The 25,693-nt window shown below is 39.9% G+C and overlaps 1 protein-coding gene across 1 annotated transcript; it reads right to left on the bottom strand.

Moving 5' to 3' along the window:
- Positions 1-15,259: 15,259 nt before the first annotated feature.
- Positions 15,260-24,086, bottom strand: fzd4 (frizzled class receptor 4). Its single transcript, XM_026192652.2, has 6 exons — positions 23,424-24,086; positions 18,902-19,039; positions 18,382-18,768; positions 17,835-17,980; positions 16,951-17,198; positions 15,260-16,792 (listed from the first exon to the last, which is right to left on the bottom strand). The coding sequence occupies exons 1-6, from the start codon at positions 23,685-23,687 to the stop codon at positions 16,374-16,376; spliced, it is 1,602 nt and encodes a 533-aa protein (XP_026048437.1). The 5' UTR covers positions 23,688-24,086; the 3' UTR covers positions 15,260-16,373.
- Between the last annotated feature and the right edge of the window lie 1,607 nt (positions 24,087-25,693).

The raw sequence follows: 25,693 nt of genomic DNA, 5'->3' as shown, positions 1-25,693 counted from the left end.
AAACTCATCAGGAAAATGCTTACCGACTCCAGTGATACAGTGGTTAGCACTGCTTAATGGCAAGCAGGTCCTGGCTTTGAATTCAGAAATTGCCTGGGACTTTTCTGTGAAGGGTTTGCATGTTCTCCCCATGCAGTTAGTGGGGTTAGGTTAATGTGTGAATCTAAATTGCCCATGAGCATTAATGGTTGTCTGTCTCTCTGTATTAACGCTACTGCCAACCTGTCCAACCTCTCACCCTGTGGATGGCAGCTGGGATAAGTTCCCCAGTAACCCGAATTAGATATGCAGAAGCGAATAGATAGATGGATGACTAAAATCCAGTGAGGAATGGGTATTTTTGTCATGGTTTGTGTAGGATTGATCCCAATTTTCCATTGGAACAAATGCAAGTTTAAGACACTTTGCAATTTTTGCAGTTTTAAAGACCTGGAGTCTTTATTTCATATCCAGTCTATGGCTCATCATAATATGTATTATGTTTTGCAAGCATTTAAAGATAGCGTGACTAATTAAGAATGACAATCAATGTCTATTGTATTGAATGTACAGAATAGATTTATAAGAGAAATGAGAAGTAGCTTAAATATAAAAGAAAAGGCATGATGTGCTTGTAAATGGGTATGTGCGTTTGTCTCTATGCATCCATTTTTGTTCGAGTGAGTGAAAGTAGGTTTCTTGACATTTTACTTATACTGACATTAAAGACTTGTCTGACATTTAAATTTCCCATTGATTTTTGCAGACAACTCCACCGCTGCTGTACAATAAGACTGATCACCCACCTCAGTATGTGCTTTTGCTCTTAAATGCATGACAGCGATTATGTATACCTACAAAAGGCCAGAACCAGATATAAGAGTGACCTAATATGTAACGTTTATTGTTGCTTCTGCTTGTTAATGTTTTCAATCCAGTTGCATACATGCGTGTGTTCATCATACTGGTGAATGATATTCAAACTACTTATTGCTTTCAAGATCATACCCTTAACTTAAGTTAAGAAGAAGAAAATACAGTTTTAGTTTGACAGAAGGATGAGGAAAGCATCTACAGAGTTTGAGCAGAACAGCATTAGATGAAGCAGAATATGATGGTGAACATGGTCACATAAACTGGCTAAGAGGACATTGTATGCACTTTGCTCTGTGGAAAAGTGCCTACATGCAGAATGTCATGCTCAGCGTGCTACTGCTGGACCACACAGCACTGGTGGTTTATAAATGCAATTAGTGCCAGAGCTCCTTGAGCTGGTGATTTACTTTGCAGTGGTTTAACAACACCTGAAGCCATATGTTGTGGACACAGGCATGAATCACTGTAAGAAATGTGTAGCACTTTCCATTGATCACCCTTTGGTGACGAGTCAGTTCAGACAGTTGGGAGGCTTCAGGTTGGAACCTATCAGCGATTTTAGAATGAATGAGCATGTTAATGTTGGGGATTTATTCATCTATGTGGGTTTCATGAAGCAGACACTACTGTACATCCAACAGATGCTCACTTGTTTTTTTGAAGATGTTATACACCTGGGTTATTTTGTGAAGTTCAAATAATATACATTAGAATTCGTTCATATCTATAGACTATTCATATGTTTGTTAATCTTCCTGTATTCTTCGGCCATTTTCTCAGCAAGAATAACTAACATGCTGCTGCAAATTCAGCAGTGTCAGCGTCTATATCAGAGAGCTGTCAGCATTCCTGTATTTAGATGCTGCTACCAGATAAACCCAAACCAGGAAAATGCTAACAAACTGAATGATTATCATGGAAGTATGTTAGTATTAAAAAATGAATAAAAAAAATAACAATGATGAGGGAATCCATTATTAAATCTAGGCTGAGTAGTCAGTTAAGTGATTGGTGAAATCTATACATTATTTGTTTAGGTAATACTTAGTTTCATGTATGAACTAGTCTCCACTCATGCACAAAAAAAAGACAAATATTATTATTTTATTTAAGTTTTCTGAAACAGATGCCATGTGATGGTATATACCACAGGATTTATTCTATAGCAACACTCGAGCTACTTTTTTTTTTTTGTCGTACTCTGCTTTTTTTTCTTTCTTCAATTAAACTGACACAGAAATACTCCATTAATCTGATACATTGTATTGTTCACCAGCAGAGATCAATCACTGGTTGCTGGAGGAGCAGCGAAGTTATATGAAAAAGATGGTGAGACCTTGGGTTACTCTGTGCTTTTTTTAAAAATTCTTTTTTTCTTTCTTCTTTTTAGCTTCAGATGTAATGATAAAGGTGAGTCAGCCTACATGGACAAAACTATGCACTAATTGCTGCAAACCATTTTGTTCAGAGTGGGTAACAAACCAAACCAAAAAGAAGATCAACATTTTTCTCTGCTGTATAATTGGGCTTCCACAAAACAACATTTAAATTTAAATTTAAAACCATGCTTAAAGTAGAGTACACGTGTTTTTTTTTCTTATTTAAATATGTTTACAGAGCACTGACAATTCACATTTAAACATCTATGTTTAAATTTTAAGTTACATATTAAATAAGGGGAAACTGAAAAGCTGCTAAGTGATTGGCTGAGTCTTACAAAAAGTTCATATTTTTCACACAACTTACGAATATTTAATCCCTGCAAGGCAGCTTCAAGTCTTTGGCATCACATTGTTACTGTAGAAAATGAATTCCCAGAATTTCCTGAAAAACAGGACCTCAGTGTGCTCAGTTGTAGTAACACTTCCCGTGTCCACCCATGTGAATATTCATGTAATAACTGGGTATGCAGTCCTTTACTATTTCATTTCTGTGGATCATTCATACTTCTAGCTTCACATTTAAACATTTCGTTGCTGAGTTTGTAAAAGGATCCCTGTACACGAAGAAATAACCAGACATTTAGTTTCGTAGTACAAGTAAAAGTATTAACTGTATTTCTTTTTTTTGTTTTGTTTTTTGCAGCAGCTGTCATACTCTCCTCCCGCTGCGCTCTATATATCCACCCAGATGGCAGCAAAGACTTTAAATGCTGCAGACTTCCTCATTTGATCATAATGCATATCATTATGTATCAGCAATGAAAATACCACCTGAAGTAATCCATCCATCATCCACCCATTCATCCATCTGCTCATCTAATTCATGGTTGAGCTGGAGCCCATCCCATAATGTGTTTTTCTAAAGTTATGTCACTACACTGTAATGTGAGACATTTTATTGCCTCAGCATCTGAAAATAAAGTGGTTGTGAATGTTGGTGGATTATTGTTTTTACTGTCGCTGGTTTGACATTGAACACCTCAGGCTTTCTCCTAGCAGGAGTGCAATGAATGGTCACTGGGACAAAGTACTCCATGGTGTTGTCTTTGAGCTAGAAACCTTTTCCTCCTGGACAACTCCATAGTTGCATTGCTGGGGGAAGAAGGAGCACTGAAGCTCTCACTTGTATTGTTATATTTTCCCAAAGTCACTGGTGGGAAGTGTTTATGGTTTTATCACAGTGATATCAGTGGCTTTCTTGGCCTAAGAACACACCTCTGTATGTGTCTCATATCACTGTACTTCCAAAGGCACAAGCACAGGCTTGTACTTAGGGATTGCACGAAAGAGTAGGATGAAATATATATATTTCTATCTCTACATTTCTGTAGGCAAATGGTTAACAATAATTACAATACTTAAATTAATGCAAACATAAAATATTATTAGAGATAAAATTTGTCATTTAAGTATATCTTTTACAGATCAAGCAAATGAATCAATAGCAGTAATTACTTATTAATTTATCATTTTAGTAAAAAGATAAAGGTGCCTAAAAGACCTTCAGTGCTTTTTTTTTAAACTCCTAAAACAAAATCCATCTTTTCTTTCACCAGAAAAACGGCAGCTGTGCATCCATACTTACACTGGTTAGTGTTCAGAGCCCAAATCCCTCATATTTTCTATATTTTCAGACATTGTAATATTTTGTATCACTGAACAAAAAAAAAAAGAGTCTCTTTTCTTTTTTTTCCCCTCTCAAAACAAAACCCATTCTTCTCTCATTTACTGTGGAATTGAGGCCACACAGTGGCATTATATCCACTGACAGTAAACAAAGAGATTGTCCATTACCTGGCCACAATGGCCCAGCTGGTTTCTGGCTGAAAATATATTTTTACAAGTATTTTTTTTACAGCCCGCTAATAAGAATGTTGCCAGCTGTGATATTTGTGGGAAGACAGTCTGCTACAGTCATAATACCACAAATCTGATCAAATATAATCAGAAGAAAGGGCACAGCAAACTGTTACCAAGCAGAGAGCAAGAAGAAGCCACAGTAGGACCAAAATGAATTTAATTTAAATTCAGTAATTTATATTTCTAAGAAATAAAAGAATATCCAGGGCTGAATGGGAAACTACTGCAATCACTTATCAGATAGTTTGCAATGACACTTTTCATTTTTGCATGTCAACCATCTCTAATTTCATCCTGTTATTTTACATTCTAATTACCAATAAATGAAAAACCCTCACATCCCTGCAGCATTGCGTTTAGTTTAAAAAACCCTCCTGACTATACACCACTGAAAAGCAATTTGATCCTGTTGTATTCAATATAATGTGAGACTAGCCACTGATGGGGGGACTTTGGAGCTGACTTTAACTAGTGTGCACTCTGGTTTTTTGCACTTGTACTGCCTCTGTGAATGTCTGATAATCAGGCAAATTATCAGACATTGTTGTTTCCTCTGCACCACGTCAGATTCACATACACTAAATGCTGCTAGTCATGACTCTGACATATTCTTTCCTTTTGCTCTACCCCTGATGAGTCCACTCAGAAATGGCTCTTCCTCAGTGAGCACCTACGGAAGTAAGCGATGTAAGTCACATGCAGAATTATACAAATACAATTGTTGGGCATCACATGCTTTTAAATGGGAATCCATCCATCTTCTGCCATTTGTCCAGGTTTGGGTAGCAGGTGCAGCAGCCTAAGCAGAGACTTGCAGACTTCCCTCTTGAAGCACATCACCTAGAAGGCATCCAGGTGGCAGTCTAGTCAGATGCCTAAACCACCTCAGCTGGCTTCTTTTGATATGGAGTAGTGGCTCCATTCTGATCCCTTCTGCAATGACCCACCTCCTCACCATGGCTAAGTTTAAAATTAAAATATAAAATTCTCAAATAGAATTTGTAAAAAAAAAAAAAAAAAGTGTCCTGCAAAAAGGGCGTCTGTCAAATAAGAATGTTTGAGCACTAATTAGGTCTATCTTTGCTCATCCCCTGCTGGCCAATTTAAAGAATGCAGGTTTATGGCCCTTCTGCACTGAGCACACTTCTCAGACCAAGAAGTGTTGTCCATAACCTTTGTTCTTTGTGTAAATGCTAAAAATCAGTGTTTCATTATAGCAGTCTTGTGAGCTAACTGATTAATTTACTCTAAACACAGTATACAGTCTTAACATCACACTACCTAGAAAGCTTACCTGTAAATATGTATGGAGGGTGACCTGAACAGTGTGCACTGCACTCTACCATCTACCATCTGCCTCATCAATCTTTGACTGCCCCCCCTCTCTCTCTCTCTCTGGGGCATTTTATGATCAAGTGATCAAGTGCATTGTAGATGCAGGTGTTTCTGTATAGAGAGATGCCGCTACTTGTAATTTCAATTACACCATTACATGTGAAAATTATATTTACAAGCCTCACCTGTTCAGTTCCATTTAGTTATACATGGCTCATCTTTTGAAGCATTTACATGCAGCTGATGTCAATTATTATTCATGAAACCTTGAAAAGCTAAGATTTGTAATTGTTATTCTGCAACCCACAGACCGACTCCAGAGACCAGGAAACAGAATCCTTTATAGGTGATTGATTTGCTCACTTCACAGGAAACATTTGGACCTTTCTTAGTGGTAAAAGGACAGATGTTACTAATAACAGCAATGACCTATTCAACTGTTCCAGCACATGTTTTTCACATTAGACTTCGAGTAGGGGAGGCACAGGTGTATTAATGAGGCCTCGCTACATTTGCTTTGGGGCGGTCTGGCTTTTTTTTTTCAGTGCTGGGCCACTGTTGAGGCTTACTGGGTCAATTAGTGGATCTTTGCCATCATTGGTTACAGCTGTGCTTTATATCTTTTACTGAAGAACAAGCACGTTGAAAAATCTAAACTGTAATAACTGTATTGTTTTCACTAGTGATGTTGACAAGAGGATATTTAGATCTAGATTGTGAAGAGCAATGAAAACACAGCAAGCATACACTCTGTATGATGTGGCTCCAAAATGACTTGGTATTTGTCTGTTATTTGTTGCCAATAGCTACATGTAATACTGCATTCAATTACTTAGTCTTGTAGCTTTGGGTGAGTCGCAAGATGCACAAACTGCCATCATATAAATTACTGCAACTCAGAGACAGACTCCAAAACCTAATTATGTCAATCACTTAGACTCATGGTTACACAGTCACTTACACTGCTCAGTAAATACTTTGCATCATTGTCTCCCAGAAACCTTTCTTGGTGATGTCTGCATAGCACTATTTATGTGTAACATCTAATCATGGTTTTTAGATGGAGCTTCTTTATTAAATGGCAAACTCTCGCTTGACATCCAGCAGCATCCTTGAATTTACTAACTAATCAAAATTCAGTTCAAGATATGTTCATTTCCTTTTTAAAAATCACGTAGCCCGAAGCAGCTTTTGAGACATTTTCTTTATTTATCCTGAATAAAATCTTTTCAACACAGAGTAAAAAGCAATGCCCTTCATGTAAGTTCAATTAAATGCTTTTTTTTCTTTTCATTTTACCTAGTTTTGTTGCCATTTCAAATGAAACTGCCATTAATACTTTGACTGCTTTACCTTAGGCAGTTTTTGTGACATACTTTTCACATTGACCTGTTGAATTAATGCCAAGGAATAAAAATAAGCCCCATAAATGTCCTCAATTCTTTATTTCACTTGGTTTTTGCTTAGGGATATGGTTAGATTATTATTAGGAGAATTCATGAGATTTGAGGCCTGTACTTATCAATTTACAGATCCTTCTTTGATAAATCAGTAGCTTTAATAGCACTTTTTTTTTTACATAAACCAGGAGAATATGATACATCCAATCAAACATTTCTCTGGAATGAAAGGTCAACCTACTTTAGGAGGATCACATGGATTAAGCAACAGTAATTATACCAGTTAAATTGTCTTTGTTGTAGCAAGAGACTTTTACATGAGGAAACGTCCCAACTGCATGCCAAACTGTCCCTTCAAAGCATATGTTACACTGCTGTAGCCCATTTTCTGCTGTAACTGAGAACAAACACCAAAAACAACAACAAAAATAACCTTTGACAGTCCCTAACATATTAATAGTACCACTATAACAATCGACAAATATGGCTGGGAGCTGAGAGGCAAACAAAATTACTTAAAAGAGTAAGATGTGCAGTGGAATAGAACAAAACTAAAAAACACTAATTCAGAGAAAAAAGCGATATTTGTTGGATTTCTTTCTTAAGTACAAATTCTTGGAAAGAGCTCATGTGTCCATTAGTCATGTGAATGATAAAATGCATTATGGCTGCTTTCATCTTCCTTATCTGATTGTGTTTGTTTTGTGACTGTAGTGTCTTTGAGTTTTAATTTGTCTGTGCATGGTCCCACATTTCCATATTGGAGTGACTGGGTGCAGCTGTAGTGTGTTAGACCAGTTCTAATAAGCAGGGCACAGCAAGTCCCGGATCATAGGCTTTAGATAATTGTCTCCTTCCTATGCGGGTGTCCAACGAAGTAGAAAGGCTGCAGCACAAAATGACCCACTAGTGAACAAACAAACGTACACACCCACAAATGCTGTCAAATATGCGACGGTACAAAGCTTACTAATACAGCCCGACATTCAGGCACATAAGCTATTCAAACCGGATGAAAGAATATGGGAATTAAAGGTTTACAGTTGAGAGAACACACACGTCTGATCCATTTCATTTACTAACTGTTCAGATTTTCCAAATTGTACTTCAGGTTTAGTTTAGAGTCTCTGAAGGCACATCGGAGTCATCTAATTAATATGTAGAAATGCTAAGTCAAAATTTATAGTTGACTTTACTGTTAGCTTGACTTTTTCTTAAGGGTCAGATTATGAGCCGTAGCATGAAGTAACAGTACGGCACAGTAAAAAAAGCACACTACAGATGTGATGATTGCTTTGAGACTGTTGATGGAGAAGTATCGAGAAGGCCAGAGGATGTTGCAGTGCAGAGAGAAACTATGATGCATGACGAAGTCAGGAGTGCCAAAGAAGTATGTGAAGATGGTGTGGGACATGTATGAGTACAGCAAGACAGTCATGAAGTGTGCGGTAAGGGTGGGGGTGGGATTACATCAGGGATCAGATCTGCACTCCTTTATTTGCAATAGTGATGGACAGGTTCACAGATGAGGTCTCTGTGGATTATAATGTTTGCAGATGACACTGTGATATGTGCTGAGAGCACTGAGCAGGTGGAAGAGGGGATGGAGAGGTGGAGGTATGCTCTGGAAAGAAGACAGAATACAGATGAATGAGAAGGAGACAGGTGGAAATATGAACGTCTAAGGAGAAGCTGTAGTAAAAGTGGATGGGGGCAACCATTGAAAGCAACAGACATTACGTAATAGAGATGAAGAAGAGAGTGCAGGTGGGGTAGAGTGGATGAAGGTGAGTGTGAGGGATTATAGGGAAGGCTTAGGAGTTGGTAGTGAGACCTGCTGGTCAGAAAAACTAATAGGAAGCAAACCCTGACAGGCTCTTGAATTTAGATTATGTATGAGTCATTTCCAGTCAGCCAGTCTGCCAAACTGACTGTCTAATTGACGAAAGCAACGGACTCATTATTTTGTTTTGGTTTTCAGGCTTTTCGCTGCATTTTTTTCTCTGACTTTGTCTTTAACACTGCCCCTCTTTTTCTCAGTCAGTTTCCCCTTCTGTTTCATTTCCTCTCTTCCTGCTCTTCCATCTCTCCCCCATCATTTTTCAGTCTGTTTTTCTGTCGGATATTCCCTGCTGCCCCACAATCCATCAGTGTGAGCGTGACTAAATTGAACCGTTGACATTTCTAAAGTTGACAAATGTCCTACTAAAATAACACGGAATCATTCAGCCTTTCACCCGCACGAGACCACTTTTTTTCCCACTGTCACACATTTGCTTCTCCTCTCATACAAAAACCACTGTACACAACGGATTACACCTCTGAGGGTTCATTATGTGCATATTAGAAAAAGTGCTAACACAGTTGCTTTCTTGTGTAACAGTCATTATCCTCCTGATTACATTGGACCGGTGAAAGCGTTCACCCGTGTGAATTCGCTCACTAGCTCACCAGTGTAATAAGGTAGGTAATAATATGGCATATATTATTCTGATAAATCCCTACAAAACCAGCCATTTAAAACACATTCTCAGCCGCTGAAACGTTCAGGCGCTTTGAAGGGTAAGTAAATAATTTGTACAGTTCAAATTTTGGCACATCTAATAAGGATTTCATTGTAGCAGTAATTGTAGTAGTATTAGTAGTAATATTGTAGTTATATTAGACCATGTAGTCAATGAAAAACCTAGACACCAAAAATCCAAGTTTACATCTTAACAACGTTACTTTTGCGTTCAATTGATCCTTTATTGGTTGCAAATTTTCTTATTTCAGAAAGAAAATAAGAAAATCTTGATTTTTTCATTATTTCATGTTAGCAGGCAATCCACACAGTGCCACCAGACAAGACTGCTGTTAGGACCAAATGGAATATAACCAAGTACATTTACTCAAGTAATTTACAGATGTGTACTTTATTTAAATATTTCTAATACTACTTTCTGCTTTTACTTAAATGCTTACTCAAGTTTCTACATATTTTAAAGCTTTATTTTGTTATTCATTTTCAAAATAACTTGCATTAACATAGCTCAAGCTATGAAGCATCCAATAATCCAATAATATAACATGTATGATTCTGAAAACTGCCATCCTGAGAATGTTTCCCATACGTACTTTGAATATATTTTAGTTATGCAACTTCTGCTTTACTTCAGTAGGTTTGTAACTTGTATATAAGTTAAATCTCTAAATACATTGGAAAACTATAAAAACTGTTATCCAACATGTATATAGATTATGCCCAGTGTTCCCCGTGGTCTTTGTTCTTCTGCCACAGCATTTAATAAATCCTAGAAACGCCTCTGTACAGGCCTTTAAGTTCAAGTCGTTCATTTACACACATTTAGAGAAACAAGCAATAGCGACGCTGAGAAAAGTGACACTGACAGTGGCACGGTGACATCTAGTGGTGAATGATGGTTTGACATGAAAGCAGCATAATTCATACAATCACAAATCATCAAATGTGTAAAGAGCAGATTTCATGAAATCTGGTACTGTGTCAGATGTTTTACAGCTTAAATGTTATGAGATGTTATCACTTTGTATTATTATACTGATATTATCATAGGGCAGTAAACACTGAAAGCCTAAAGAAAGATTTTTCCGTGCAAAGTCAGTGACATGTATGGAGGGTCTAAATAAGAATTTAAGCGCTCTTTAGGATGAATGTAGTTCCATCAGCAAAAAAGAATACTTACAACACTCTACTGCCAGATTATTATTGACATTACAATAAAAAATACACTCTACATGTTCCAATTTCTGGTCTGACCTTAACACACAGAGTATGGTTTTGTTAGCCAGAAAAATAAATTCCAATCTTTCACACTCATTGCCACGTAAAAAAGAGCTCTCTGTTTCAGCTTGATGGCAAATAATTTGCCAATCTGCCTCCTGGCCAGGCTTTTGGATTTCAGTCTCAACTCGTTAGCATGTTTGGCCCGAGAACCAGGATTTACAAATTCTTCTTGCATCGAATTGGCTCTTAGGCCAGGACACCTACGTCACCCAGAATCCCCAGGAGTGGCCATTACTCAAAACTATTCATACAACATAGATGCTCGGTAGAATGGGAAAATGATTTCAACATTGCTGAGAGTGAACAGCTGCAACCTTCTGCTGCTGGACGATGACAGATTTCCTTTCCTCTCTTTATCTCGCTCACTTCCTTTTGCGTTACTCTCTCTTCTCTAATTTTGTCAGTTTGATGTCGCTTTTCTTTCACTTCTCGCATTTGACTTGTTTTTCCCGACCCTGACTTCTAACTTTAGCCTTTTTCTCCCTTCACTTTACTGTGATTTCTTACCCCTCTTTACATACCGGTACACACACACACACATACTGTACATACACAATTACACACAAGGGAACCCGACTCTGAAAATACATCTCCAAGAATAATGGCTGAAGAATTTTATTAGGGCCCTTTCACATTTCATGTGGAAAAGAATTCTAACATGCTGTTCGCTAACATAGTGTGTGTAGCACTCGGTCTGTATGTATGGTTATTTCGTCCAAATGTCACCAGGAGAGTGGATATACAGAAAATATGCTCTAGAGCTGTCACTTGTGAGGAAATGTCACAGTCAGAAGTGGAATTTCTGTTATTTTAAGGCTTGAAAATTAGCATTTAGGGTGAGCTTCTCCCATTGCAGAATTTTGCTCATGACAAGCTGCGGTGTCTCTAAACAACCAAAGAAATGTGGAAACCAACGGGTAGATGGAGAAGCGTGGAGATTGAATGACCTGTGGCATTCACTGGGGGAAAAAAAGAAAGAGAAAAAATTGGGAGGCTGTGTGCTCGAATGCACCCTCGAGTGAGAACACACATGAACTCACTATACAAAAACCACCATATAGGGTATAAATTTGAGAGAATTTAACTCCTCCTCTTGCTTGTCTGTGTTTGTGAATGCACATGTCAATGTGTGAACATGCATGTGCGTGTACTCTCACTCTCTCTGTCTGCATGTACCGGTGTGTGTATGTGTGTGCTTTAGAGGAGCCACATCTGGAAACAATAGAGAAGGAGATGCTGTCACTTTCCCTTTACCTCAGGCTTTCGAGTGTGTTCTTAAAGAAACACTCAGTTCACTCACAGTAAATTACAGGAAGGCAATCTGAGCTTCAGACTTAGATATTTGGACTCTCTCGCTTGCCGACGCACACACAGATGCTCTCGGGCACATACACACATTCATTCAGACAGTCTAACATGCCCAGAATTAATCAGTTTCTCCAGATGTAATTTTACCCCTGCACCAGTAAATTGCAGCCTTGCTTGTATTAAGTGTAATTGTAAAGCCAAATTACAGCTAATTTTGAAGTGAGAGTCTGTGTGTGCTTCTGCAAATACTCCTGTGTGTGCTGTAAACGTGTGCGTGTGTTGGAGGGGTTGAAAGTTCATAGCTGATAAGATGTGATTGATGGTAAAGTCGTGTTTACACAGCATAATCACTATGTTTACACTGTGGATTCAAATGGAATTTAGTGGATATAGAGCATTACTTATCCTAACCCAGAGTGAATGTTAAAAAGAAACGCAAACTCGATAAAAGACCTAATAGGGTTGCGTGCCGGCAAATAATTGCGCAAATTGTAAATGCACTTGTGTCTGAAAGACCATTAAAATTGAATTTGCCTCATTAGACAAGAGGTGGCAGCATTGTTCAACCCAGTAAGTAAACACATCCCAGAGGACGTGCAAGGATGTTATACTGCATGGGCCAAAAGCAAAACAGTAAAGCAGTTATCCATGGGTTCACTCATTCACACTACTTTTAAGTGGCCTTTATGAGTCATGGACTGTCTGTTTGTTTATACAAAACTACAATTTTATATGATAACAATCTTACATTTTAAATGTCTTACCATTACAATAGTATGCTCACTAACTGCACTCTATGACCAAACTCTACTCTTCTGTACATAACACTTACTTTTTTTAAGTTAATTTATTCACAACAGACGGGAAAGCATTTTTCAGTCACCTCAAATATAAAATTCTGCTTTGGTTATTCGAGTGATGACGATTTGAAAATAGGAAATATTTACCGTTTTACTTCTTTTGGAATATTTGTCTGTAATTTGAGTATCTTTGTGTTCAGGTAAAGGTTTACCTTTAAGCTTTAAAGAAACTGGAGGGCAATTTTCATTTTTTTTCCCGATGTGCAACGAAAAATGTCACTACAATGAAATCAACACTCATCAAAGTCAGAGGCACACATATACCCCGTCAGCATGTCAGAAAACAATTTTTTTTATTCTTCTGATACAAAACTGTTTTAAATAACAAACACATTTTAAAATTTGTTGTCATTTTTTTTACAAGGATAAATTAGCAATTTCATTATAAAACATTGACGATACTGACTTTTCAACACAGGGGTCAGTCCAGACCTTAAAGGCTGCGATCAGTGCTGGTGAACTGTCATTCATTCATATCGGGGTTTCTGGCAAACATTTAACAAATCGGTATAATCAGTGGTTCTCAATCTTTATTAAGCTTGACACATACGCACTGGGTTTCAAGGCACATTCTGTGATTGTTTGGAAATGTTACCTGAAGCTCAGTGTGGTCATAGGGTAGACCGCCAAAACATTCGCAGGGAAACTACATTAGCTCAGAGGGGAGGTGGTCAGAGGTTAATTTAATTCACTTTGAGTGAATGTAATGTTTGTTTGACTTTGGAAATGTAATAAATGTGCCAGGCTGCGCTGGTTTAAGAAACACTTTCTTGAGGGGGTTCTAGGTTTCACCACAACCATTAAAAGTTGTCTCTTAATGTTAAAAAATGGCTCATATTTAACATATTTTGGGGCAATTGAATCCCCACAATGATTTTCTGTCCAATTCTAAACATTAAGCCAAAAACAGGGGTACGTGTGAGGCACTACAGTTACAGAGGACACACAGGAAGACAAAGCTCCAGGTCTTATATATTTCAACTGTTTGAAACAGACATTTCCTTATTCTTCTCAAATATGGAAGGCAAAATGTGACAGATATCACATATACTACAGATATAAAGGCTTGCAGAACTGCAAGAATGTTGCTGGGAAGATTGTCATGCAAATATACGGGACACAGGAGAAAATATCAGAATTTGGTAAATACAGCTCCAATCCAACTTGAGAGACAATAACTTGTTTTAGTCATCCATGAAAATGTGAAATACAATGAGCAATAATCTCTTCCTTTGAGGGTTTGATTGTCTGGGAAATTAGCCTTATAAAAAACACAGTCTAGGCAGAGAGACGGAGAGAGAGACATGATGTGACATTTATAGAGAAAGAAAATATACACACCAACAGACCAGAAAAGAAAAGCACACAAAAGAAGATGTTTGATTCCTGATACTGACCAAAATATAGTCATAAGTGAGCTGATGAACAAGATTTGTGGACAGAGAACCACGAGTACACTTTTATGTACAAAGGTTTTGGACAGTTTAGATGTTCAGATGAAGAGTAATGTCAAAATATCATGTCAGGCATTTACTGGTCCTACATTCAATCTGCAACAGCACAACGAGAATCAGGAAGGACTCTCATCAGTGGCTAAAAGAATTGCTCTAACCTCCACATATCTGTGCCATTCAGGGATAATGTGATTAAACAGGAGGAATAAAAGAATTAAAATCCATCTAAGGACTCAGGTATGACACGTATCTTCATGCAGCATATACTGGGCGTAACTATACTTATGACAACTGATGCTGTTTTAGCCCACAAATATGCCCCTTTGGGGCCCATGTGGGGTCATTGCGGACCCGTAGAACCCACAAGGAGGTCAGTGCAGGTTTTTTGTAGGTACACCAACTATAGCTTGCCCACAAAAAAAACACATGGGGATTCAAAAGGGCAAATCTGCTATGGGCCCAATATAAGCTAGCCATCATGGGCTACACCTGGGTTATTTTCTGGTCAGCCATCACTGCGATACCCCCAGAATTCCCTTTTTTGGGACCCAAAGGGGCAAATGTCCCATTGGCCCCACATGGGCTTACTTACATTTACCTCACATTTGGGGGGGGTTGTGTGTTTTGTGGGCCACAGCGCGTAAAACTGCTGTGGGCCCTGCGTGGGCACACCCACATGGGGTCCGTGGAATAGCCGTGGTTGCTCTGCCCACACAGTTTACCCACAGCTACAGTCCACAATTCACCCTCTGTGGGTCCACACCTAATACAGACCGCTTGTCTTCACTTTACTTTTATTGCCAAACATTTTGACAGTGATATCTGTGTGAGCACATGCATGTCTCTGTGACGGCCCTTTGCTGTTGCGTAATGTGTATTATGGCAAGTGATTGTCTAATAACCTCAAATTCTCTAACCGTTACCCTGCCATAGAGACAATATTTGGGTAAGAACAGAGAGAATAATTTAATTTCCTGAATTTCATGGCGACTTGAGAGCATATACGGATTTCCAGGAAAACTATACACATCACTGGAAGTTAGCCGAGCTCCTTGTAGAAAAGCACAAATTCCTTCATTTCCCAGGACATCTTAGCAATTACAAATTTATGGGGCAATAAAAGTCACAGCTGGTATTACCAGGATTCATTGCGGTGTGGTGACTACCTCAAAATGTTTTCTTTTCTTTGCACCTACATCTGACCAAACTCTCCCCATCAATGAGGCTGTGCATATAAATGTGTTGTATAATGATTCACTTTCAGTCTTACCAATGCTTTCCCAACCCTTCACATATTATATCTCTATAGTGCATAAAACAGCTTAGAGCTGGTTTCCCAAAAAATTCTGAGAATAAAATTAACTGTTCTCTTGAACTGAAAAAAGTATAGTTCCCCAAAAAAGCAGAAAAATATAACCAAATAAGGCAGTGTATCAGATTCTCAGTACACTTTGTCTGATACGCTCAATGTGGAGGGGGTTTTAAAGGTATCGGGTGCTTCTTGGAAACTTCAGCCCACACCTATATGATACCTGCTCCAGTGTAAAATTTAAAACTTGAAGGAGACCCTAAAAGGACACAATGGCGTTAGGGTTATTTGTATTCAGCAGGTTCAGTCTCTTCTGCTGAGGCTCTGGAGAAAAGAGCGACAGAGAGGTAGACGTGGTGCTGTACAGCTTATTGGTGTCCGGTCTGCTTGATGATGCTTTAGTTCTGCCTTTTCCATCTCTCTTTTTCCTTAATTTGTTTTGCTTTCTCCAGCTCTCTGAGCAAAGGAAGTCTATCAAGGTAGAGAGGCTATTGTTGCTACTAATGTATGACTCTCATCTTGTCTCCTTCATAGAGGCACATGGTCAAGGACTGTCTTTACTTTGATGATGCAATTACATCCAGAGGCTGTTTTGGTGATATTCCTGCAACGTTCCTGTGCCACATTTGCAATCTCCGTCTCATCTATTGATTATCTGACCTCCTTCATTCGTCAGAGTGAGTTTCTGTACATGAGAGAGAAACAAGCAGAACTCCATTCCTGTCCATTCTCTCCTTCTTTCTCCTCAGACCACCGTCTCATTGCCTTTCCCTGGTTTGATCCAGCTCTCGCCCGGTGCCCTCTTGCCACCTCGGCTCGCTCTGCTGTCCCTGAGCAGGCGCGCAGAGCAGCGCTGCCAGGTGTGGAGGGTTTTTGCTGACCAGATCCACATGCCCGACGTGATGCCCACAAGCAGTGACATGAAGATTCGAAGCATCTCTGATGCCACATATGAGTCCTGGGTGCTGGCCCTGAACTCCCCCCAGTTAGAGAGTTGGTAAAGATAACAGCCAATAACGGTGGATGCTGGAACGGTGTAAAGAACAGAAAACACTCCAATCTTCACCATTAAACGCTCCAGCTTGTCTGTTTTGGCACCGTCCTTCTGCAGATTGGAGCGAATCTTGAAAAGAGCCACAAGGCCAGCACAGATGAACAGAGTGCCTGAGGAGGAGGGAGGAGGACATGTGAGGACCACCAGATTGAAAATTGTAATGAGAAACTGAGTATGTTAAAGAAACGCTGAGGAAGAAGAACAAAGTAGAAAATAAGGAAACCCAACATAAGCAGATGAATGAATACCAATATTATGCTTTAATTACCTATAAGCAGGTACGTGGCCAGTGGTGCAACCACAAAGCCTGTGAGTGCTTCCTGCTGCTGGTTGCCAACATAGCAGAGCCCAGTCAGGTCATCTGCATCCACCAGTCTCATGATGAGGATGACAATGGTTTTAACTGCTGGAATGGCCCATGCAGCTATGTGGAAATAGGAGCTGTGCATTTCTATAGCCTCATGGCCCCACTTTAGTCCTGCAGCCAAGAACCAGGTGAGGGTCAGGATTACCCACCTGGAAGAGAGAGCAGACAAAGGAGCGATATAAGCAACACATTTTCCTCATGGGTACACTTATCAGATTATCTTTTTCTTTTTATAGTGAATAGAAATCATCTGTTTCTAGAAACTAAGATACTTAGAAAAAACCATAGGCTCCTGATTACTGTTGGAACGACACATAATTTTTCATTTATGTAACTTTTTCATAACCAATCAGGTGGACATGGCCAGTCCTCAATTATAATTAAGTTATCCTGACACCGGCTAGCCATGAGTTGCATAATACAGGGTTATGATCATATTTTAGGAGAGAGTGAAGTCATTGGTCTGTTGCTTTTCCAAATAAGGAAGAGTGTAGGCAAACAGGAAAGCAGGGCCCAAGCAAAAAGGAAGAAAAACAGCTGTAACAGCAGTGTTTCCAGTGCAGGACAGATTTAAGAAGTGTCACTTTTACCTTTGCATGTGTCGGAAATGAACCCAAATGGTACATGGGTTATGAGACAGGGCAGTAAGACTTTAAGGAAAACAGGATGCAAGTCTCATATTCCAATTGTTCTAGCAAAAGGCATTCCCAGCTGCTGATGACAATGATTAAACTGGGGAAAAGAGATGAAGGATTTATAAAAACTCAGTGTTTATTTGCACTAACCAGAGAGAGGACGCCATGCCAAAGAAATAAAGGAGGAGGAAGACTATGGAACAGCCGGTGCTCTTTAATCCTTCTTGTACCAGAATTGGCACTGCTGCAGCATCCAGATCGCAGGAAACACGTTCCCTCCCAAGAGTCAGTCGTACCTGTTAAATGACATAGAACAGAAAGGGAAAAGAGGTGAGGCTGAATTAATCCCAGAATAAAGTAAAAAGAGAACGAATCGTCTTTCTTTCTAAATGCAAAGAGGCAGAGCTGGAGATTACTAAATTATCTCAACGCAGTGATGAATCAAAAAGGGCTTTTAGTATTTAATCACTGATGTAACATTTTGAAAACTCAAAAACAAACTGTACTCTTGTTGGATTATGTTCAACTGCTGGCCCTGGTACTCTACAACATTTTTATAAAATATAAAAAATAATCAATATCCAAAAACTGGTCCATAAGGTGCTCATCTGATTATTTTTGATGAAATAGCTTTATTGATTTGCTCACAACAAGTGAAATTAAATAGATCAAAATTATTACTAAACCTCCTGCTTACCAGGTAGGCTACGCTGTACAGGTTACAGCACATGGAGAGAAAGATGATGGGCCTTTCTGGGTAGGAGAAACGCTGAGAATCCAAGAGAAAGGTCAGGACTGTCAGAGTGGTTGAGAGGAAGCACAGCACAGCCCACACTGCCATCCACGCATCCGTGAACACTTTGGCCCCTCGCCTGTAGAGCCCGCTATCGTAGCCGCACTGCAGCGTACAGCTTTCAGTCTGTTTAAGCCAAGTATATTGGTCAGGTGCAGATCCCAGGGCGTGACACTCCTCTTGGTGGGGAGGATGGCGGACGGGCTGGTATGGAGGGTCTTCATCCCCTGGACCCTCCATACACATGTGGTTGTGGTCGTTTTGAGGTGGGAAGAGGCTGCAATTGAGCTCCTGGGCAGAAAACATAATGGGTAATGTCAGTAATGGATTTAAACGTTTCTTGGTTTTCCACATTGCTAAACTATATCCTGAACTTCTATTTTTTTAAGACATGCATGATGTCTTTGATGGTGATACGACTCACCTCAGGCCATATGAAGCCAAACTCGTGGAGCACGGGGAGGCATTTTTTCTTGACCGACAGACACATGCTGCCACATGGACCAATAGGGATGGGAACCTTGTCTGTGCACATTGGCACATAAACTGAGCACAAGAAGAACTGTTGGAAAGTGGAGATAAAGAAATACATGTTTAACATGTGATCCTTTGTGAATGTAATCAAGTTTGGCAAACTATGTTTTCTGTGATGAGATTTAAAATCATGGAGCAGGGAGTGACTGCAAAGCAACTTTTGATAGAAAAAGCAATGTCACACAGACAATATATTAGTCTAATACTAATATACTGGCACATATGCACTTCTCTTTGGGGAGATTGTTCACAATACTCTCATCGATGTCTGCAGTTGTGTTAGGGAACCACAGCCAAGTAGGTGCATGGTCAAGTTGTGTCTAATTTGTCAAACACATTGCCGGAAGTTCAGGAACAATGGCCACTCATCATTTTCCTGTTCAGCATAACTCAAACATAAGGTATGGGCAGAAAAATGAAGGACAACCAACATAAAGCTTCTTACTTAAGGTGTTGGTCCATTACATGGCTGTCAGAAGTGCTTCAATAAGCCTTGGCACTGATTCTTCAAGTGGAGGCATGGAAACTACTCTTCTAAAGGATTTTCACTCATTGGTTATTTTTAATGATGCTAATGGGGAATGCTGTCTAAAACATCTGTCCAGAATCTCCACAGATGTTCACCTGGGTTGGCACCAAGTGACTCTAAACCCCCAGTATATTATTCAAATCATTTTCACTCTAATCAAATTATTCAGATACCCTTTCTTCACTTGAAAAGGCCAATACTATCAAGATAGAAGTGTTTCATCATAATATAAAGGGGATCCCTCGGAACAACTCTGAGTTGGAGTGACCCTTCCCTCCAAGGCCTCTTCAGAAGCAGGACAAAAGCTAATGCGCCACACCCAACAACAGTTAATAATTTATAAAATGAATACAAGTTGAACTGTAGTGAAATAAGAGCCAGCATGATATCATCTGTAAATGCTTGTTTATTTTCAACCACAATAATCATTATCATTCAACTTGGCCCTTTTATAGTCCAGCTCAAGTGGGCCTCTTTGGGGTCCACCCGACAGCTCGAGAACCACGGCTCAAAAGGGGACAAGTGGACGCTAATGATGCCAGCAGCACTCCTCCCATAGAATTCTCAAAGCAGTGAACTCTAGAGGGCTTTTTCATCCTCTGTGAAGTATAAGGAATATATATGAATATGTATATATGAATATCAGAAGTTTTTGCCCATTAAAAACTGGCACTAGTATTGGCCCCAAACCCCACTAGCAGGCTCCAATTCCAATTCATCTAGAGCAGGGGTGTCAAACTCAAATACACAGTGGGCCAAAATTCAAAACCGAAACAAAGTCGCGGGCTAAGGTTAATATTTATTGAAATATATTTATTCCTCCAGATATAAGAATGAAGCTTTTCTTATGGACTCAAACACGTTTTGCTGAAAAACTGAATATGGAACAAGCAAAGCATAATACTAAACAATATATATATTAGCTGTATAATACTAGTAGGCCAGCTCTAATAGTCATTTGTATGGCTTCGCCAAATTTGGCCCGCAGGCCAGAGTTTGACACCTATGATCTAGAGAAAGTGAAAGCAACAGTATACTTAAGCCAGTTTCAATTAAACACTGAAATTGCAGTAGGAGCGCAACAGTTATCCAATCTTATGTCATAATTTTTAAGACTTTGATCCACTTCAATCAAACTGTGAAGCACAAGGTAAATTGTGTCATTTGTGTGGTGTATTTTAGAGGAGTGAAAACAGTGCTGTGGCCCTGCAGGCTTTCTGTATATTACAACTGGATTACAGCTGCTAACTGTACAGTACTCCCACATGTGTCTCCTCCAGCTACTTGCATATACATCTCGCTATCCTGCTGCTTTTTCTGCTCCGACTTTCATTACATTGCATCACCTCTTCTATTAGTAGCTCTCTATTTTCACCTCTAATAAGGAATGCCACATCTTGAGTCAAGACAGAGAGAGTCAACACTAACCTGCTCCAAGGTTACGCATACAAATCCGTACCATCAAAAACAATCTGTGATGATTACAGCAGCGAGGGCATGTGCCGTGTAATGCTGCATGATCCCCCTGATCTAAGCCTGAGTTTTATTCTGTCCCATGGCAATAGTTTTGAAATAGATATCTAAGTCAGTGTTATAAAGATAGTGAACAGTCTGGAGTCACATTTGACTGTGTGCAGACATTCTGGCAGCAGTGAGGGAAGAAGTACTCTGGGGTTACAGAGGGTAGCAATTTTAAGTGATTTCATGCATTTATAGTGAAATCTGTTTGAAGCCAGAGTGTAAAATTGTACCAGGCTCATGATATGAAAACACACAGAAGCAGAAAGTGCATTTCACTCAGCTACCATGAGATAACGGAAACAAGCTCTAGGCACTTGGAGTGGTTAAAAAAAAAAGTGCTGGAGTAAAAGGTTTGATGCTGTTTTTCCATTTGAAAAATATCAAAATATGTATTGGGCCACAGCAGGAACTACATGTTACAGAACTGCAGCCTTGATCCAGTTATAAACAAATCGCAGCTTGAAATTGGCCCTTGAACGGAGCCCAAATGAAACATGAATCCAACAAGGGTGTCAAGGTTGGGAAATAAATATCAGGGAAATGTTATACAACTCTTAGTGTCTGTGAGAATTTACTGGCGGGGAAAAGTTAAAATTGTTGCCTCTGTGCACTGAAGCATGTTTGAGATATAAACAAATTTAATATACATTGAATGACTGAGCTACTGTTCTGCTACATATCTACAAGCAGACAATGTTGACTTGTCTTCTGATAATGAATCAGCGACTCGTTACCACGGCAATATCAAAATCACTAATCCGAGTCTAAGAAAACGTCCTTTAAACTCTCAGCTTATTACACTGTTCCCTGCTCAGCATCTGGGTTGTCATGTAGTTTCACTGGTCTGGCCCAAAGTGGCCTTTATGTGGCCAACAATGTAAAATGAGTTTGACATCCCTGTTATAGTGTTTCTCACCAAAAACAGAGAATGTCTGCTCTTGAATTTTATTGAAGACCTGCCATCCTGAATAATTGTGACTTGATAAAATGCAGTCAACCCAGATGTTGTAATATTGTCTTGGTTTGACTAAAGCATTCAAAGAAGTTCATGAGACATACAACACATGTTATACTTCAAATAATTCTCACGGTGGGCTCTGCATACTCAAGCGGTGACAGTAACCTCACATATTCTGGGTGTTTTCCCTGACTCTTGGTAACCTGAGTCCTGTCACTTCACTGCGAAAAGCTACTCCGGTTACTACTCAGGAAGCCTCCCATTAGAGCAAATGTTAAATGATACGGTTCCTCTTTCTCCTTTCTCCCTCTTTAGCATCTGTGTGTGTGTGTGAGAGAGAAACTGGGTTGTCAGCTAAACTCACTGGACAATTTACAACTGGAGGAGGACAGTTTGGCTTCATACTGCAGTTGCTTCTTGTTCTGTGTGGTTGTCTAGTACACACTGTATGCTTCTTAAGCAGTGTATTAATTTAACATGCCAAAATATTTTTTTACCCCTATTTCCCAACAGCTGCACACAGCAATAAGTCACTCTAACGCTGTAATAAAATCACATGCCACTCCAGACAGGGCAGTGGACTTAAAATAAGGACCGAGGGAGGAAAAAAGCACTTGGAAAGGTGTGGGCTTGGTTTCATGTCAGTGTACGGGGATGTCTAGACGATCTGGACATGCTTGCATGCCTTTGAAACTGGGCGTCTCTAAATAAAAGGAATAAAAGCAAATTATAGAAAAATGTAAACACCACTTGTCCACACTGAAACTTGCCATCTCTAAAAGAAATCTCTGATGTGCCACCAGCTGCTCCAATAATTGAAAATGAAATGACACATAATTGGTCCAATCTTTTTCTTTTTTCCTTACATGGTGCAGGAGTCAAACAAGCAGCATTTGTTTTATGACACTGAGGGCATCATTGTTAACAAGACAGTGCAGTATATAGCACTAAAGACTCAGCTGTTGCTGTGAGGGGCATGAACTCAGAATGTCAACAGACAGAGGGGGCATTTTCAATGAATTTAGCATGACAGCCTGGCACAACAGGAAAGGAAGGAAGGCACGGAGCCCCCAACTCCCGCCCGATCCTCTTGACTTCGTGGGAATCAACCCATGTTATGGCCCTCATTATCACCGGGGCCATCAGTCTGATCAGTTCGCGGTGCTGCAGCTCTGTCATGCGCTTTGAGACAAACACACTGCTTTCTCTCTTTGACGCACGCAAATAAATATAGCGGAGATTCCAGACTGAGCCATGCTTTTTTTAGACCAGGCTTGTTCCTAAATTTGTGCACGTTAATGGTGTATTATTATCATCATCATTATTATTATATTTGCATGCTGGTTATTCTACTTTGTTGTGGTGGCTTGACATCAGTCGCTACGATTTGCATGGGTCCACTACCTTGAGTTGACTTGAGCAGCCATACTGAATGAGCGGCGTGAACGTGGTCAGTTGCAGCTCTGCGTCCGACTGCAGAACGTTGCCGACCAGGTTGGGCATCTTGGTGACGTTGTAACCGAGACCCTGGCACATGCTGATCCGGATCGGGTCGCAGGTCATCTCCTCCACCTCATCGCCAAAAGCCCTGACCAAGCAGAGCGGAGCGACCAATCCGGATAAGAGAAGCACTGCTGACCCCGTGAGCGACACCATCATCCCGGGCATGGTCACCCTGATATTGAGCGGCTGCCCCTCTGTAAATGTTGCCACAGTTATTATCTCGTCAAACACAGTCGGGTTAAGTCGCCCTGGAACCTAGAGCGGCGTTTGTAGTCCAGCTGGAGCGGAGTGCGTGTTCGTCCGTGCGCTCTGGGAGCTACACAATCCCACTCTGAGCCATTCAATAGATTCAAATATCCTGAACGCAGCAGTGGATCATTGCGATATCAAAAGCGCGTGTTTTCAATTAAAATAACGTGCGCACTTGCAGTTTGAGAAACAAACAAACAAAACTGCATCTTGATAAATCCTCAAGTCCTTCTTATGACGTCTCCCGTCAGTAACTCCGTGTGGGAAAGCGCAGCGGACCGACAAAACATACAGCGGGACTGATTTTATGCCTACTGCTTCCAAGCGTCCAGCATTAAACTTTATTGTGTCTGTGAAGGGAGACTATTTTCCTCGTCCAGAGAAAAGCCGACCAATCCAAGCACAGGAGTTGGGTTTCCCTGACCAACCCCTGGCCAGGTGGGCGGGATCCAAGAGAAAAATAGAAGAGCGAGCTTCATCCACTCCCCTCTCCCCTTTATACTCTCTACCCCCTCTCGCTCTTTCCTTTCCTTCAGCATTTTGCCTTCTCCCGACTCATTTCCTTTTTCATGGTTTTCTTTTCTTTTCTCATTCTTCTCACTGTGTTTCCTCTCCGTTCCCCCTAAAAAGAAAATGAGAAGCATTCCCCAGCTAATTCTGACAATATCCAGAACGTGTATTTTGACCGGCTGATGTGGTCTACATATAATTTTATTGGCTGTATTTTTAGAAAATATGCATCTGAAAAGTAGATTTAGTGTGTGTGTGTGTGTGTGTGTGTGTGTGTGTGTGTGTGTGTGTGTGTGTGTGTGTGTGTGTGTGTGTGTGTGTGTGTGTGTGTGTGTGTTTATATTTAAAGTCCTTAATTGTCTTTTAAGGGCATCTGGCACGTCACCACAGGTTCCACTCCCCTTCTCTAAAGGCTTGTCAGCTCTAAGTGCTCATGACATTGTAATTGAAAATAGGGCCTTAAGTGATGCTGAAGCATTGGAAATCTGTTTTGCATTGCAGTGAATGCACATACTGGACAGGTTTTGTTTGCAAGTGGCACCCAGGGATAAGGTTTCTTTTTCTTCTTTTTTTTTACAGCATGATACTAGCGGTGAAGAGTGTTGCTTTGGATTTTCTGTGTTGTTAAGTGGCCTTGGGTGAGAAAGGGCTTGGATATGCTTGCAAATATTTTGGGAGAAAAGATGCTTGATGTGTGTGTTCTTCAAAGTAACATGCAGAGTTATGACAGCTTAAAGAATATCTCAGATGTAATCCAACTCAGAAAATTCAGATGCAATTGCAGACTAGCAGATATGCAGTACTCGGGCTTTTCTGCAAAGTTATGATTCTCTAGTTAAATTCCATCTATGTGCAAGGACTGCTGTAGTTCTGTCATTTAAATATGTACCACGTCCAAGCATTATTTATCAAGGTTCAGGAGTTAACCTATTGAAACAACTGAATACACACCCTTTCATGGACACAAATAAAAAAGTTCGCCCTGACCCCAAATATGTGTCTGTTTAAGCTCTACTATCTACGCACACAAAGTAAACATTATCAACAAAAACTGGAACACACAGGACGAGAAAAGAACAGTAAAATTGCACAGATAGCTAATTGTGATATAATTTGACTTGAAACTTGAACTAGAAACACTTTTACACATCAGACCGTTTCTATCATATTTTATGAGATTTCCTGTCTATATCAGAGAGTTGCACAAATGCTGAAAACATGTCCAAATCAGCAGCAGTCAAGTTGACTGGTGTCATTGTGCTGCTATTCTGGCTCCCTCTTAGATCACCCCATGATAGTTTTGCAAATCCAGTGTGAAAACTGATTGCCAGCACCAATGACCTCCCCAACCAACCACCCCAACCCCCAACGCAGAAACACTCACACATTCAGAGGGGCACATATTCGCATAT

This window comes from Astatotilapia calliptera, chromosome 14, assembly GCF_964374335.1.
Source record: "Astatotilapia calliptera chromosome 14, fAstCal68.1, whole genome shotgun sequence".
Lineage (NCBI taxonomy): Eukaryota > Metazoa > Chordata > Actinopteri > Cichliformes > Cichlidae > Astatotilapia > Astatotilapia calliptera.
This window is presented reverse-complemented; position numbering and strand designations above follow the sequence as displayed.

Bases quoted from the DNA above. Each gene is read 5' to 3' on its own strand.
- fzd4 (XM_026192652.2), bottom strand. From the start codon at position 23,687: ATGCCCGGGATGATGGTGTCGCTCACGGGGTCAGCAGTGCTTCTCTTA. The intron at 17,981-18,381 runs GTAAGCAGGAGG...GTCATTTAACAG, and splicing joins TGTACAGCGTAGCCTACCTG to GTACGACTGACTCTTGGGAG. The intron at 16,793-16,950 runs GTAATTAAAGCA...CCTCCTCCTCAG, and splicing joins GGCCACGTACCTGCTTATAG to GCACTCTGTTCATCTGTGCT.